This window comes from Sinocyclocheilus rhinocerous, unplaced genomic scaffold (assembly GCF_001515625.1).
Source record: "Sinocyclocheilus rhinocerous isolate Xijiao unplaced genomic scaffold, SAMN03320098_v1.1 scaffold919, whole genome shotgun sequence".
Taxonomy (NCBI): Eukaryota; Metazoa; Chordata; class Actinopteri; order Cypriniformes; family Cyprinidae; genus Sinocyclocheilus; species Sinocyclocheilus rhinocerous.
Genome location: NW_015637585.1, coordinates 1,784,002 through 1,798,722, shown reverse-complemented (window position 1 = coordinate 1,798,722; position 14,721 = coordinate 1,784,002). Strand labels below are relative to the sequence as shown.

The 14,721-nt window shown below is 38.0% G+C and overlaps 1 protein-coding gene across 1 annotated transcript in view; it reads right to left on the bottom strand.

Moving 5' to 3' along the window:
* The window catches only part of yeats2 (YEATS domain containing 2), a 69,845-nt gene that overhangs the window by 24,772 nt on the left and 30,352 nt on the right, over positions 1 to 14,721 (bottom strand). Inside the window, exons 10-18 of the mRNA XM_016564147.1 lie at positions 13,712 to 13,925; positions 12,950 to 13,174; positions 11,828 to 11,986; positions 8,184 to 8,278; positions 5,474 to 5,653; positions 3,874 to 4,114; positions 1,467 to 1,628; positions 1,255 to 1,373; positions 834 to 980 (exon numbers count right to left, since the gene is read on the bottom strand). Coding sequence (XP_016419633.1) covers positions 834 to 980; positions 1,255 to 1,373; positions 1,467 to 1,628; positions 3,874 to 4,114; positions 5,474 to 5,653; positions 8,184 to 8,278; positions 11,828 to 11,986; positions 12,950 to 13,174; positions 13,712 to 13,925 — 1,542 coding nt within the window. The remainder of the gene's footprint in view (positions 1 to 833; positions 981 to 1,254; positions 1,374 to 1,466; positions 1,629 to 3,873; positions 4,115 to 5,473; positions 5,654 to 8,183; positions 8,279 to 11,827; positions 11,987 to 12,949; positions 13,175 to 13,711; positions 13,926 to 14,721) is intronic.

The following is a 14,721-nucleotide window of genomic DNA, read 5'->3' as shown; positions in this document are numbered from 1 at the left end:
AATTCGAGCATTGATAAGCAATATAGACGACGTCATTGTTTACAATACAACCGGAGCACATGCCGCTATGTTGAGGGGCGGGACATTTAGATGCGTGCTAGAGGCGGTTTAGCCAATCACAACACACTGGGCCAGCTAATCAGTCAGAGCCCATCGTGTATTTCTGAGGGAGGGGCTTCATAAAAGCAGGAAATGATCAGCGCGTTCAGAGGAGAAGGGACAGAGAGGTGTGGAATAAAGGTAAATTATGTGAAAAATAATGCGTTTTTTAACAAACGAAGCATTAACACATGTTAGACTGCACCCCATAAACACAATCAAGCCTATAAAAAAAAACAGTCAACCAGCCCTTTAACATTTTATTTCTATATTTTATTGAAGCTAAGTTATTATTGCTTTAGCACGAGAAATTAATTTGTGGCTGAATACATCTCTGCTGCATTGTTATCTATAGTGCCACTGCAAAAAGGAATGGCATTTTACAAAAATTGTGAGCTTGTATTCTGAATGTAATAAAAAGTTAAAGTGGTCAGGTACTGTGAAATAAAGACAAAACATCTTCCATCTGCATTATCTGCACCTAAAATAAAACCTACAGCATGGCCTGAACATCTGTCCAATCCAATAAACTCCAATCTGTGCAATCCAATAAATTATTATAATATAATATTCTAATTTAAATAATACTAATTGTATTAAATATTGTAATATATAATTTTTTATATAAACTAATAATGTATAAATAATACATTACATATCCCTGTAGCTATATAACTTTATACAGAAGAGGGGGAAGATCAAAGGAAAGAGATTTTATGTTGTTAAATCCTTACTTTGTTACACACCTGAGCCAATATGGCTGCCTTCTGTCCGGCTGTGACCCGAATGGCCTGCTGGGTACTGGATGCAGGACTGGATGCCACGTGACCACCAGAGCTCTGTTTCCCAGAGCCCCCTGGCTGGCCAACCAAGAACGTGCCCTGAAAAAAGTAATAGTGACTTTGTCAGCATAACCCAAACTGACAGTAAAGGCTTCTGGGATGTGTGTGTGTGTCTTTGACTGGACACTGTTTTAACATACTAAAAAGAGGTCATTCAAATAGTATGTAAGAGTTACTGAATGAGCCTAATTAACAAAGTAAGAGTACACACATTCAAACTAAAATTGTTTAGATTGAACTAAACAACTAGTATGTCAGGATCAATTCTACTAGTTAGTGCGTGTCATAAATTATTTACAGCAAAGACTATTACTTGAGGAGTCTGTTTGAGGATGTAAGAAGTGTAGGATAAATTGGAAGGCAGGCTGATAGACCCTGAGGACCCACTGGAGGAATGTGACCCTCCAGAACCAGAACTCTGAGACTGCTGGCCTACAGACAGAGATAAACCTAGTTAGATGTTTATCTGAATACAGAAAGTGACAATGACAATGTTCCCAAATTCATATGACATATGTGTCTGACCTGCACTGTGTGAGGCTCTCAGAATGGCTCCCTGTGGGATCAGTAGCAGTTTGCCTTTGCCCGATGGGTTCTTGCTGTTGGTGGTCAGGTAGAGTTTGGTGCCCGGAGGAAGATTAGCCAGGTTTGCCAGGTTATTTGCTGGTAGTTGTAAGGTGGCCATAACTAAAAAAAAAAAAAGACAAATGACCACAAAAACAATAACAACAAAAGAGAAACATATTTCAGGAAATAGTACAGTGTCAGAGAATAAAGGTTGAATTTGGATTAGGTAAGTTATCAGTGAATATCAACTTGATCTGTTCCTCATTGAAAGTTTTTGTCCTTGACAGCACATGGCAGCTATACTGTATGTTTTCACTGTACATACTGTAAAATTGCTCTTCATTTTGAAGAATTGAATCCTTTTATTTATCAGGGAAGCATTAAACTGATCAAAAGGGACAGTAAAGACATTTATATTACAAGAGGATTTATATTTAAAATAAATGCTGTTGATAAAATAAATGCTTTTGAACTTCTATTCATCACAGAAGCCTGAAAAAAAATGTATCATTGTTTCCACAAAAATATTAAGTAGCACAAAAGGTTTCAACATTGATAATACAAAATATGTCACTTGAACACCAAAACAGCATATTAGAATTATTTCTGAAGGATCACATGACACTGAAAATGGGAGTAATGGCTGTTGAAGTTTCAGCTTTGCCATCACAGGCATAAATAACATTTTAAAATTTATTAAAATAGAAAACACTCATTTTCAAACTTGAAAATTTGCAATACAATATTACTTTTTACTATATTTTTGTACACAATTTAATTTTGGTGTAATCTAAACTGACATTATAAGTGGACTCATAAGATGCAAAAAAATGTGTAGAACATGGAACCTATACAGAACATACAGCAATACAGCTTTAAGTCTATTTCATATACCACTAACAAGCTTCCTATATGCATCCACATATGGGTGTCTTTAAAATGAATCAAACTAAATCCTGTTTCCCCCTGTGGCGGCATGGAGATACAAGTGTCTGACTGAGTAATGGTGTTTCCTAATGGTTTAGTCAGCATTGCGGTACAGCCACACACACTTAGTTTAGCCCTGTGAAATTCCCCTCTCAGCACAACATCTGCTGATCAGCCTGACAAACACTTCTCCGAACACGCAAACAAATGCACAATCTTGTTCTTTCACCCACACACACACTACTGTTCTGAACATCTTAATTAGCATCCCTGGCAAGACAAATGCTTTTTGAACTTTGCGCACATACACACACTTCACCTTCTAAAAATGAATACATGCACACTTTTATTTCAAGATTCAGATACGCATATCCACAAACAAACACCTCTCCTAACCACAATCAAAAATGCTTTTTTCACATTCATTGGACCAAAATCTCATTCCACATAGCTGCATATTAAACATCAAGTTCTAATTTGTTGAGACTGTCAATTTATTTAGTTTTCAGTGAGGATAGAAAAACCTGATGCTGACAACTTGTCACGTTACCCTTGGTTATGATTTGTTATCCTGACTTGTTTAACCCTTGTGTGGTGTTCGGGACTGTGGGACCCGTTTTCACTTTTTATCAAAAGAAAAATTATACTATTAATTCTTTTTTCAAACTCCGACTCATTGGCCTTGGCTCATTTTCTGTGAAGAACATATATCAGAAAAAAAATTTCAATGACCACACATTGGTCACACTAGGCTTGCCGCGATAGATGGTGCTGACAGTGATACCGGTGTTAAGCCGCAACACCGGTTACGTCACTTGCCCACCGCGGCACTGACACCCACCGTCATTTATTAACCGGTGGGAAAATTTCCTCACCGTCACAACCCTACTGTACACCCCCCCTACACACTACATACAGGATGTTCAGGTCCACTGGACCCGGTGATAATAAAAGAGTGGAAATTTTTGGTCCTGTGTACCTTCACTCTGTCCTCCTACTGTCTGGGACTGCTATTAGTATGTGTATGTGTGTTTATGTGTGTATGTGTGTGTGTGTGAGTGAGAAGAGAGTCTGTAAGAGTGTGAGTGTAAGTGTGAGTTTTGTGTTTCTGCCCCTGCCATTCCCGCACAAGGTTGTAGCACTTTAATTCATAAATGTGATCTAACAAAGGTTAAGGGCAAATTTTGACCATATATGCTGTTTATATTGTTTGTAATTGGGATGAAGTAAGCATCTATTGAGTACTTTAACATATAATTTTTGATTGTGTTGAATTAAAAACCCCAAACTGCAGCAGGTCCACCAGACTAAACAAACAAAAATAAGAACACCATACAAGGGTTAAAGAAAACACAAAGTAGAGCAGAGTAGAGATCACATGAATTATCTGGGTCATTTTATGGCATGATGAAGGTCAAGAAAAAGTGTGTACACTGACCTCCACTCTTGCCACTTCCTCCAGACCCACTTGCTGCCTTGGTAACAGCATGCACCTGCTGTCCCGTGATGCCGCTTGCCCCGCTGCCTCCTCCACTGACGATTGCTTTAGCGACACCCTGTGCTACCACTTGCTTTTGGCCCACCACCTTGGACACAGAGGGGCTGGACTTAGCGACCAAGATCTGCCCACTGCTCATAGAGACCTGTTTGACAGCAGAGCCCAGTGGAATCCCCAAAACCTACAAAAACACACACGCAGTTACTCTGCAACTGGAAATACTTGTAAATTGCACAATTGAGCTATCATAAATCAATAAATGTAACACTTTTGGTGTCCTTTTTATATAAAATATTTACTCATCATTTTACCTCTACTCATATTTTTAGTATAATCAAAACAGGTGTGTACACTACTGTTTAAAAGTTTTGGGTTGGTGAGGTTTTTGCTCATCAAGGCTGCATTTATTTGATATATATTGATAATATTCTGGAATATTATTAAAATAACTGTCTTCTATATTCAAATATTTTAAAATATAATGTATTCCTGTGATGAAAAGCTGAATGTTCAGCATCATTACTCCAGTTTTCAGTGTCACATGATCCTTCAGAAATCATTCTAATATGCTGATTTGCTGCTCAAGAAATATTTATTATTATTATTATCAATGTAAAAACAGTTGTGCTGCTTAATGTTTTGTGGAAACCCTGACACATGTTTTCAGGAATCTTTGATTATAGAAAGAACATTTATCTGAAATATAAATCTTTCGTAACATTATAAATGTCTTTACTGTCACTTTTGATCAATTTAGTTCATCCTTGCGGAATAAAATCTTACAGACTCCAAACTTTTAAACAGTAGTATATGTTATCTATTAAGTCTTATTTCAATATGAGAAAGGCATTCACATCTCAATAGTAATGCTGCAGAAATGTTGATTAGTGGTTACACCTTAAGGATCTGAAAACCTTTGCACCTTATCGAGAAACTTCATCTTTAAAAAAATGTATAATGAATTTATAAAGATCCTAAAGAAAATGGCTTTACTTAAAACCAAGAGTTCTAAGGAGTAATATGAAAAATAAGTAATAAGTGTGCTGAAGACTCTAATGTAGAGTTTGAAAGTTAGGACTTTTTATTGAACAGTCTCTAAACAGGATGTAAAAGTGACTTTGACTCTCAGGTGCTAAAAAAGGCTGCAGTAAAGAGACGAGTAGGAAGTCCACAGAGACACAATGACCTGAGATATGTTTAGACCGCATGACCACAGCGCACTCCAGTTTCAAAAACTCTCTCAGACAGGACAGCCTGCATTGAGGAATGAAACTATAGAAATACAGAATTGAAGTATGGAACTAGCTAGACATTATTTTTGGACATTATAGATGCATCTGAACAATCTTTAAGCTACGATGCCCAAATATTTAGGTAAGCAGCTCACTAGGTACTGAAACAGGCAAAGAATGGAACAATAGGAATTGGTTTAAAAACGGTCTAAGATAAAAGAGTCAACCAAATATGAAATATAAACAGTCAAATTGAACATTATCATAATGGTAAACACAAAACAAAACAAAAGAGTATTCATAAAAACCTTGCTGGGTGTGGCACCTCCAGTCCCTGCCCCACTCTGTTTTTGCGGCGACATGGCTATCATGTGACCTCCCTTCACTGTCACATACTGTTGTTGCTGCTGGGAAGCTGCTGTGGAGACGACCTGTTGCTGTGGTGACGGCTGGGTGGGCACCTCTCCTGGTTCTTGCTTGATTATAACCTTAAGACAGACAGACAGAGAGAGAATTTTTATTACTCTGTGCTTGTCATATTAAAGCGAGATGTGCACTGAAAAGCCATCAGTTTGATTCACGGTTCAATTTCAACCAAGATATTTTGCAGAGATATTGGGTGTGTGATCCAATCCGAAGTTAATTTAGTGAATCACACATTCCCTTGGGTAAGATAAACACATGCTTCTCTGAGTGAGAGGCTGAACATTGAGATGAACTCAGTGAACTTGAGTTGAGATTCACCTCTCCTGCCAGTAGCACACAGCAAAATGTAAACCAATGCAAACTCCATCATACAAAACACACAATCTCAACATCACTGTCATATCTCTCATATAAACAAACAACAGTAAAAACACTCACACTCAAACGCTGTAACCCTGAATTTAAAATTAAATGTTTCTTTAGAAACTACAGTTAAAAAAAAACTTTGAAGTTTGACTAATTCTTTATTATTATTTACATTCTAGACTTAAGGCCCAATCCCAATTCTACCCCTTAGCCCTTCCCCTTTCCCCTTTCCCCTACCCCTCCGTTTCGCGCGTTCACGTTAAGGGGTAGGGGTGTCTCAATTCTCTTTTGGTTGGAGGGGTAGGGGCAGGGGAAGGGCCAGACAGCCCTTCAAACGAAGATTTTTCGGGACCACACTTCAAACGAAGGGGTATGAATTATCTCAGCGTAAACCGGCTTCAGGGGCAACATGGCTGCCCGAGCTAATATAGAACGGTAATTAAAAGCTCTAATGCACACCAGCACGCCAGAATAGGTGTGTGTATTGTAGGAGCTAGACGACGTATGATGACGTGTGACGGCATAGTAGTGGTGTCCCAATTCTTAGGGGAATATTTTTACCCCTTGACACTCTGTTTCAAGGGACAAGGGGAAGGGGTAGGCGGAGGGGTAGGGGAAGGGAAAGGGGTATAAAATAGAATTGGGCCTAAATCATCAAACTATGAAATTAAACAAATGGAAATTATATAGTGCTCTAAAATGTAAAAAAAATGTTCTTATCTTATTTAAATCACTTTTTGAAGGTCTCCACCCTCTGTCATCGACAACAGCTACACTCTTCATTTTTTAAACAACATTGTATTAAACATTTAAGCATTCAGACAAAAGTTTTTAAGATCATGTACAGTACCATCCAAAAAAGAAATTAATTTTCTTTTATTCAGCAAGGAAGCATTCAATTGAACAAAAGTGACAGTAAAGACATTTATAAAGTTTTTCTATAGAAGATTTCTATTTTAAATAAATTATGTTCTTTTGACAATTCTATTCATCAAAGAATCCTGGTAAAAAAAACAGTATCATGGTCTACAAAAAAGCAAAATATTTTTCAACATTCATAATAATAAGGAATGTTTCTTGAGCTTCAAATTTAGATTTCTGAAGGATCATGTGACACTGAAGACTGGAGTAATGGCTGCTGAAAATTCAGTTTTGCCATCACAGGAATAAATTAAATTGTAATAATATTTCACAATATCAATGTATTTTTGAGCAAATAAATGCAGGCTTGGAGAGCAAAAGAGACTTTTATCAAAAACATTAAAAAATCTTACTGACCGACCCCAAACACAAGCTCAAATAATTTTTTACTATTCTGAAGAAACATCTGTGAACCATTCCTACTGCATGTCCACGTATGAGAGTGTGTGTGTGTTTGTGCGCTCTGGGAATACTTCAGTCCTCTGCACAGCTTGCCCAAAAGCAGCAGCATCACACCACAGATAGATGTCCCATTTTAAACCTTCACACACACACACAGCTGCTGCAGACCTCTTACTGCACCGCCTGGCAGTAACTATTAATAACTACCGGTGTTAATTTAGCCCGCAGTGTCCAGAAAACATTGAAACACCCTCAGAGAATAACCCAGATAGAGAGAGAGAGACAGAGAGAGATCATCACCTAATTTGAGTCAGTTTTTCTTCAGTTCAACAGAGGGACAGACAACCTTATTACTGCTTTGGTTGGTATGAATGATTATTACAAACATTATCTTTTCACTTTGTAAATAAATGTAAAGAACAGCAGAACCCATATTAACAGCTCTATAGAACAATGACAGAGAAATTAATCCCTATTTTGTGGTGCCTTCCTCTTACAAGCGCCATTACAGCTCTCTCTGAACACAAAGGTACTGATTCATCATGCTAATCTGCCTGAAGAGGAATTGATTGTGCCACATTGTTTTCAACAGCCTACATCTGTATTTTTCAATTACAGGTGATTTCACTCAAACTACCCACATAATTTCTACTGATATTGTATTCTCATCCACCCACCCTTCACTTCAGTTGCCTTGTAGGAGCGAGAGAGAGATGCTCACCACTTTAATGCATGGTAATAAATCAAAAAGACTGCTAAAAGCAGGCAAAGCACATTTACCAGAAGGTAAATTCTTCTGCACAAGTCCTGAACACATAGCTGGACTAGAGCACCAAGACCCCAAACTGCAATCAAATGTGAGTTGCACTAAATAAATCCATTCACCGAGAGAGTCAATCTCACCTTGACCCCAGAGGACAGGAAGCTGCTGGTGTGAACTTTAGGAGCAGGTGATCGAGCACCATGGGCTGTGCTGCTCTGCTTGGCCGTCGGACTACCTGAGATGAACACATGAAAACAGCAGATATAACAAATAAGTATGACACTTCAGAAGCTTAAAGGTGCAGTAGGAGATCTTGGAAAATGCTAACTTTAGGCAAGATGAAAAGAAAAAATACCATCTAAACTTTTCTAAAGACAGTAAGTTCCCCTCAGACATGCATTCATATAAACTCCTACACCTAAATGAATCGCGATTTGTTTAACATCTCAACCGATTTGAATCGTCACATATTTTAATCGATTTTCAACCAGCTCGCAGTTAATCGTTACATCCCTAATGCTAATACATAAGTTGACAGGCAGGAAGGAACGCCAATTAAAACGCTCGGACCGAGTGTTTTGATTGGACGAACATTTCTTGGTCCTACGCCTTCCACAGAATATATAAATACAGATAAATACATTTAGACCACTTAACTTAATGATTGCTATCGGGATGTGAAGAGACTTTCAACCAGCATAACAAAAAATGTTTCTGAAGACAATCACCTATTGCACCTTTAATGGAGTTTAAGTTGACATCCGGCATATGTCACCAGAGAGAGGTAAGTTGGAAGATCGAGTTATGACATTGTCATTAAAAATTACAAGGTGTTGAGAAAAAAAATAAGCAAATAAATAAAAATGAAGCATTCATGTATGAATCATTCACAATAAGATCAATAAAATGCATTTAGAAAATAGGGGAATTTCCTTTTAATTTCAAGGTCTATTCAAACAATTTTTTTGTGCGACAAGATCAGTAAAAAACAAAAGAAAAATGCATTTTATGGACCCCTTTCACAAGCATTAAGAAAATAGTGCTTTCTTTTACATTTACTTCATGTGTTTTTGTGTGTCAATATATCATGCCATTATCACAGTGCTTTTTGCTCTTGCTCAGGTTTAAGACTTTCTCAGAGGTCTATAAAAAATATGGAGCATAATTTCTGCAAATATTTGCATCGTTTTGGCACAAAGAGGTTTCTGTCTGCATCTTTGTGCACAATGGAATAGTGAGTTACTCTGCAACTCATTGTTTAACTTAAATGTGTAAAGACTGCAGCTCTGCTCTTCTGTGCTCAATTTCTCATATTTGAGAGAAATAGGCCTTTTGTGTACATAGAAAAAGTCTTAGATCTTTGAGTTCAGCTCATGAAAAATGGGGGCAAAAACAAAAGTGTTGCGTTTATAATTTTGTTCAGTGTATGTGTGAACTGACAAAACAAAGGAGTTTATTTACTCCAAATCTCATAATGCACCATCCCCCAGGATGGTTGGCATGCAGCTTCTTCTCCAGATTCACAGCCTGATTTTCACAAGCTCTGTTCTCCAATAACACAAAAGACAGAGATCTTACATCTGAAGACATGCATACAGTGATTGTCTGAAGCTGCTCTGACACTCAGAGACTTCATTTAAATAGGACAATGAATTAAAATGACTACAGTTGTCATAACATAACTGTTATTTCAAAGAAAGAATTGTTTAATTTGCATCAGTTTGATTGCATCATATAATAATTGCTGATAATAGTGTTCATCGTCTGTTTGATTACGTCTTTAATTAATTTTCCCGTACATTTCTGCCATATGTACATTGACTGACAGTCACCACTGATAAGCTACCACTAAATATTGTAGAAACCTAATTTGCTGTAAAGTTGCTTTGCAATGATTTGTATCGTGAAAAGCGCTGTACAAATAAACTTGAATTTAATTGAATTGAATTTAATTTCTATAAGGTCATCTATATTTTTAAACAAGTTCCTACAAACAACTGAATTAATCAGGACAGTGAAATAGCTTCACTTATCTTCATGTAATACAGATACATTTTCCCTGTAGGGAATTCTCATTTCTGGGCGATGCCTTAATTCATAAAAGCATGTAGCAGAATATTTTATATGTTGGTTTTAGTTTTAATTCAAAGCAGCTGTTTCTTAGATGTTCAGACTTCATTAATGCCTCATTTTCATGCTGCTGTATGAATTCTGCAGAGGCCTTATCAGAACATAGCAGAGTCATAAGAGATTGGCAGTGTATAAAAACCTAATGAGCTGCATACATAGCATTTTTTACTATCAAAGATCCACTCAAATGTTTAAAATCTTTGAATCATGTCTCCTACTCTACCTAGATAGAATTTAGTGCATCACTGGCTTGTTTTCATTTTGAGCATTCAACCTAAAAACAGGGTTTCTGCAAGTTTCATAAGGTACATTTAAGTCTTGGTTTAGACCTTATTTTGATCTATTTCACAGGAAACAAGTATCTTATGTCATTTTACTTAAGTGTATTGTGATTTCAAGAATCTTTAGATATTTGCATTGATAAACAAGATACAAGTACGGAGGAAGAACATTGCAGTGTGATCAGAAGGTACAGTAATATTCCAGTGGTTGGGAGCAGATGTATTTTCTTTAAAGTGAGTTTATAATTAAACCAAGAACAAATATCTGCCAGTGAGCTAAAAAAAAAAATCAACATTTTCATACCTCACTGACAGATATTTGTTCTTGTATTAAGCAAACTCAAATCACTTTGTTCAGTTTTTGTAAGCATATCTTCATTTAAGGATGTTTAGATATTTGTACTGGAAAACAAGTGTCTTGTCAGCATTTTTAGCCATAACAGAAGTGTTGGAACGCTCATCTTCAGTGTCCTACCTACATGTCAAGCATTATACATTTGACTCAAATGTTCTCATGATGCCCCACAATGCTGTCTAGATAGACAGCCATTAGGTTTTGAAAACCAGCAATTTTCTAAAGCCCAAGAAAAATGACAACTATGATTCTGATTATGGCAGGGAAAATACACAGTGTAGAGTTCTGAGAAGCATCTGTACATTTGTTCCTGTTACGTCCATCTCTAATGGTCACTATGTTGCTTTAGCCCCACAGCACAGGGCTCTGACCACCCACACACACACTCCTCTTCCCTGAGAGCATGTAGGTGTGTTTTTGTGGAGGCCTGTGCGTGTGTGTGTGTTGTAAAGATGTTAACTGGGGTGCCAGGATGCAGTTATAGGTGATACAGCATTTGCGAGAAGCACATCAGTTGTGCAGCCATGGAGGTGGAATTTGTTCTTACACACACACACAGTAATGTTACATCAACTGCACACTCCACACACTCCTAAACTCTCAGTGATGTGGTCGCTATGGCAACCTGGTCTTATGATGGCCTGTAAACCCACAGCATGAGTCATGGGAAAGAGTGAAGCAAAGAGAGTGTGTGTGTGAGAGAGAGAGCACAAGAAGGGAAAAAGAACTAAAGGGGAAACGTGTACTTTGTGATTTGGCTTCATCATTCACTCCTGACACTTTCTCACTGTGTCCTCCCCATGCTCGATGCAACAAATTTCTAGAAAAAGTAATTTCTCTGTCCTCTCTAAAACTAGAATGTTACCGCAACGCAACAATAATAGTAGCCAATCAGAACTTGTTCGATGTTGAATATAAAGGAGATGAAAAAGAAACCTAGAGACCAGTATCTGACAATATCATGTGGTAAAAGCGACACATTGTTACTCTGTGTGTAGGGACGAGGGAGAGTATGTACCTGTAGCTGCAGATGTCGATGCAGCCATATTAATGACTTGGCCTGGTTTGTCCACGATAATGTAGGGGTTATTTATTACTGAGGGGCTGGACTTCATGTGCACTGGCGTGGATGATGTCCGGGGGAGAGGAGAGTGACTAGGGGTGGAGATAGGAGAACCTGGAACACAAAAAATTGTGTTTCTATGATTAGATTTATAGTGTGATCCTCATAAATTTCTCATCATGTTTAAGAGCCACACAAACTGCAAATCCATAATGCTTAAAGCAGTTTCACATCTTTACTATGGTCTCCTTTTCTTGTCTTATCTATAACAAGCACACTGAGTTTGATGTTTGTATTTCCCTCAAAATGGCAAACTCAAGACTGACTGGCTGACTTTAAACTATTTTTGAGTGTCCGAGAATACAGCGTTTTAAAAAGTCAATGGTAAACAGTGTCATGTTAATGCAAGTTCATACCAGACTGCTACAAGTCAAGTATTTTCCTAGATATGTGAAAGTTTACAAGTCTCACAGCATCAAATCTTTGAAAGTTATGCACTAGTAAGTAAACAAGATAGAACTGGTAGGTTGGTAATTTTGCATGCCAATCAGATGGCCTGTGATTATCCCTAAAACCTACTGTTTTTCTTTCAGATGTTTTGGCAGATGTTTTTTGTGGATATATTCATACATTCAATATTCATTAATTTTACCATAGTGAATTAGTGAAGGAACAGCTGCTTCCCTATCAGTGTGAAAGTTAAGTTTGGCTGCCACTAGGGGGCAAAACACAGCAATCGAACACAAATGTTAGAGATATGGTGGCAAAAGTGGGTGGTTCTTGGTCAGAATAAGATGAAATGTGGACCAGACTTTATAAAGAGTAGGTCTGGCAAAGAAAGACTAGGACATATCAGACTGAGCTCCTCTTAGATCTGCTGTCACACACTGACAGCAAACATATAATGCATTACAGAGGAGTTTCACAACTTTCTGACAGTCTCCTTTTCTCTAGAAAATCGAAACCTACAGCAGAAAAAAGCCAGAGCGACATGAAAGAGACTGTATATAGAGGATTTTACTGCTTGCATTTCAACTCTGCTCTTCTCCACCTTCCTTGTGCACCTGTGAGACTCACCAGACACAATCTTGCAGCTCATCGTAATTGGCTGAAATGATTTCCCAGGTGATTCAGCGGGACTGGGCACTTGCCCGTGTGGAATTATCTTACAGCTGGCTGTGATTGGCTGAAAGGCTGAGTTTCTGTGGGAACCAAGGGTGATTTTCTCAGACCTATTTGACTGTGAAGTTCGTTCAGAACATGAAGAACGCACCGACTCACTCTTGACAGTCACACCTGGAACTAAAATAAAAGGGACAACAATCAATTTCGTAATCAATAGATCTAATCAATAATTCGTTTACACACATTTAAGTACTAGAAGTATCTTTAAGAAGCAGCTGCTTGAGAACGGCGCGGCCGGCGGATTCGATGAAGGAGCGGCCGGAGGGCTTGAGGCAACCACATGTGACGACCCTTGAGACTTTAGTCTTTGCAACTTTACAGATCTTCTTTATGCACCAAGAGCTTGTAACACTCCAAAGAGAAAGGAAAAATTGAAATCGCATCATATGACCCCTTTAAGTTGTCGTTCGAAACACAAAATGCATTTTCATACAAGTGACTTGGGCATGGAATGTATAATGAAGGTCTAGTCTTGAACTAATACAGATTTTCAAAACAGCTTCCAATGCTTATGCAATAAAGTGCAAACATCCTACTAATCCTCTTAATCAAAATAATCCCATTTTAAAGACACAGTGGGATACTGCATAATTATTTTGTGTTACTATGTGGCATCCTGTGAAATGGACAAGCATTTGTGTATGTTTTGTCTACCTCTATCTGAGCTGGGTTGAACATCATGAGCGTGCAGAGAGTGAGAGGAGGGCCGCCGAGAGCCTTGGGCAGCTGTGCCGGAGGAACCAGACCCGCCCACAAATGGCAGATGAGAGGAAGATGATGATGATGATGATGATGATGATGAAGATGAGGGAGCAGAGGGGATGAAGTCATCACCTAGTGAGTTTCTGTGGAGCTCAACATCCACCACCTTTAGAAAATAAGAAACAGAAAGAAAAAATGGCATTTTAAAGGTGAATCAAGATATATTTGACACTTGTAATAAATCTTGTCATCACAAAATCATTTTAGAACTATAAAACCCTGCACTTTCACTGTGTCCTGGTTGAAAAGTAATTTTCTGCTCCCTGAGTTCTGCAGCTTAAAAGAAACCTTCATCATTCTCAGCATTTTATTTTTTCCTTAGAATAAAAAAATGTAACTTTCTACATACCTTGTTGTACACATTCTGGAAAATCAGTTGCACGGATAATACGCTTAAAGGGTTAGTTCACCCAAAAATCAAAATTAGGCTGCGTTATACTCACCCCCGAGGCATCCTAGGTGTATATGACTTTCTTCTTTCAGACGAATCCAGTCGGAGTTATATTAAAAATTGTCTTTGATCTTTCAAGCTCTATCATTGCAGTCAGCGGGTGTTGCATTGCTTCAGTCCATAAGAAGTTAAATAAAAAGCGCCCATGCATAAAAAAATGTGTCTCACACGGCTCCGGGGGGTGAACAAAGGCCTCCTGTAGCGAATCGATGCGTTTTAGTAAGAAAAATATCCATATTCAAAACGTAATAATCACTTTAATCTAGCTTGCGCCAGCAGTTGTACACAGAAGCAGTTCCGGGAGCACGACGTATGAGGTCAGCATTGTGCATGCGCCGGTGAGTCTCGTGAAAACAAACGTCTCCTCTTGGCTTATATCGAAATCCTCTGACATTCTTCTTTACAAATCCTCGTTTTGTACTTCTAATTCTTGACCGTTGTTTCGCCTTGA